General features: G+C 37.0%; 1 protein-coding gene across 1 annotated transcript; it reads right to left on the bottom strand.

Annotated features, from left to right (window-relative positions):
- Positions 1–28: 28 nt before the first annotated feature.
- LOC135961251 (uncharacterized) lies at positions 29–790 on the bottom strand. Its single transcript, XM_065512749.1, has one exon. It carries the CDS (start codon positions 788–790, stop codon positions 29–31), a length of 762 nt encoding a protein of 253 aa, XP_065368821.1.
- Positions 791–2,561: the final 1,771 nt, after the last annotated feature.

The following is a 2,561-nucleotide window of genomic DNA, read 5'->3' as shown; positions in this document are numbered from 1 at the left end:
TTTTGAGCTCACATGTCTCCAGCACTCTTTACTCTTTTGCTACAATTTTCGAAACTCGATTAGCAACGAAAGTAGTCCACGAATTTGGTGGCTTCTGAAGCCAAGCTAAAACAATCATTGAGTCGCTCCAAGTGAAAAATCGTGTCTCATTTTGATCCAAATTTAAATCTTTTCTAACAACTTCCAATAAGTCTGCTAGTAAAAGAGCTCCGCAAAGTTCCAGACGTGGTAACGAAATAGTCTTGAGAGGGGCAACTCTTGATTTGGCTAGTAATAAATGCGAATGTATTGCATTAACTCCATTATGGACTCGTACGTAAATACAAGCTCCATAAGCCTTTTCAGAAGCGTCACAAAACCCATGAACCTCAAGTGTCGTCGTAGGTTTGAATACTACCCAACGAGAAATATGAATATCGTTTATTGATTCATAATCAACAAGAAATTGTCTCCATTTTATCCCAGCATCTTTTGAAATAACTTCATCCCAATCAGTTCCCTCACTCCAAATTTGTTGCATCAATATTTTTGCTATAATTACTATCGGTCCTAACCATCCAGCTGGATCAAAAAGTTTGGCAATAGTGGATAGAACTTCCCGTTTTGTAAAATTTTCCTTCAATGATATTGTGGAAGTAGTAAAATAAAATTCATCAAGTTTTGCATTCCAGCGTATACCTAGAGTTTTTGCCACATTTTCATCATTAATTTCTAAAAACTTCTCATTTAAAAGATGTTCTGCTGGTAAACCGTTAAGAATTTGTTCAGCATTTGAGGTCCATTTCCTCATAGAAAATCCAGCAGATGATAATGCTAGGATCAATTGATCACGAGCTTTTATAGCCAACGAAACTTCACATTCTCATAAATCAATTTCAACTCAGGATTTCTTCCCAGGGAAATCTCGTTTCGCAAAAACTGTTTCTTGGCTTTCTCACGCGAATGTCCTAACCACCTAGCAGTCGAATACTGCGGTTTCAAAGGTAGTGAGACAACATAACGACCTTCAGAATTTCTCTTAACTGTATTCTTAAAATGTTCTTCACAATATTCATCTTCTGGTGTGAGTCGGGAATGTTACGGCGGTTCTTCCAAAGTCCAAAATTTCTAGAGTTGCTTGTCCAAACTAACATCAGTAAAATATGAAACACTTGTTGTGAAACCTTCTTTATTCGGGTTAGGAAGTGGACCAGTCAAAATGCATCCGAAATGTGTTTCCTGCGCCATCAAATTTCCTATGACATTTTTCCTAACACCACCAAGCATGATCTTAGGATAGTTATCGCCCCTAATCAAAATATCAACTTGACTGCTTCTCGAGAAATTTGGGTCCGCTAACTTAAGATTTAATAAGGAACATTGAGAAAAATGAACTGAATCAACAGGCAACTTCCCAGTCAATCTCGGTAAAACAAGACTTTGAACTTCAAGCCTAAAACCTGAATCTTGGGGAGAGCTCAAAACAAACGAGCATTGTTTTTGAACAGACCCCGCTAACGCACCATTCAAACCTGAAACCTTAGCACAAATATTCTTAATAGGCAAATTAAGTCTTCTCTGCAAATCTTTCCGAAATGAAAGTGGCCTGTGAACCTGAATCTATAAGTGCCCTTGCAGTAAACACCTCGCCTCGAGATATAATATATACTAAGGCAGTTCCCAACAAAACTTGTTGTCTTGCAGTTACAAAACAATATTGTACGGTCTGAGTTTGTACAACCGCTTGACTGGTAGTTGGCCTATCTGAGCTATTATTATTATTTGTAGATGTTTCTGTTACCTCCCGATGTAACATAGAATGGTGTTTCAATTTACATACTGAGCAACTATATTTGCTTGTACAAGTATCTAACTTGTGTACGGTACCTAAACAATGCAAAGATTGTTTCTCTTTACTACTAAAAATTTTTCTCCGGGATTCATTTCCAAAAATTTCGAGCAAATGGTCCCTTGAACATAAAATACAGGATTTTCCTATCACCTTGGCTTGAAAAGTTCTAAATTTTCCTCCAGATGATGCAATGCCAAAACTAGTCTTATTCTTGAACTTATATCTGTTTACATTTTGCCTATTTCCCATAGGGTTGGCAGCATCTTCCGAATCAGACTTTTGTGTTCCACTCATAAAACCAGAATTACGAATGTCGAACACTGTTTCCAATGATTGAAATCGGGATGTTAAAAAAGTGTCCAATTCTCGCCATTTCGGTATTTCTTTCTTATTTTTCACACTCTGTTCCCACAACGACAAAGTGAGGACTGGTAATTTAATGGAACACAGATATACAAAAATAGGGTCCCATGTAGAGATATCTATCTCATGTAAATTCATGACCGAAATGCAATTATTGATGTCCCTTCAGTCCGATTCAGTCTTAACGGGTGAAAGGTTGAATAAAATCTTAAGCTGGCTGTTGACCAAAATCCTTTAATTTTCATAAGCCTCGCTTAGATTTTTCCAGACATTTTGAAATCCTTGATTTGTCAAAGGCGAATCCTTAACAATTTCCAAAGCATCGTCAGATGTAAATTGTCTTAAATAAAACAATTTCTCAACTCCC

Source organism: Calliphora vicina, chromosome 5 (genome assembly GCF_958450345.1).
Source record: "Calliphora vicina chromosome 5, idCalVici1.1, whole genome shotgun sequence".
Lineage (NCBI taxonomy): Eukaryota > Metazoa > Arthropoda > Insecta > Diptera > Calliphoridae > Calliphora > Calliphora vicina.
This window is presented reverse-complemented; position numbering and strand designations above follow the sequence as displayed.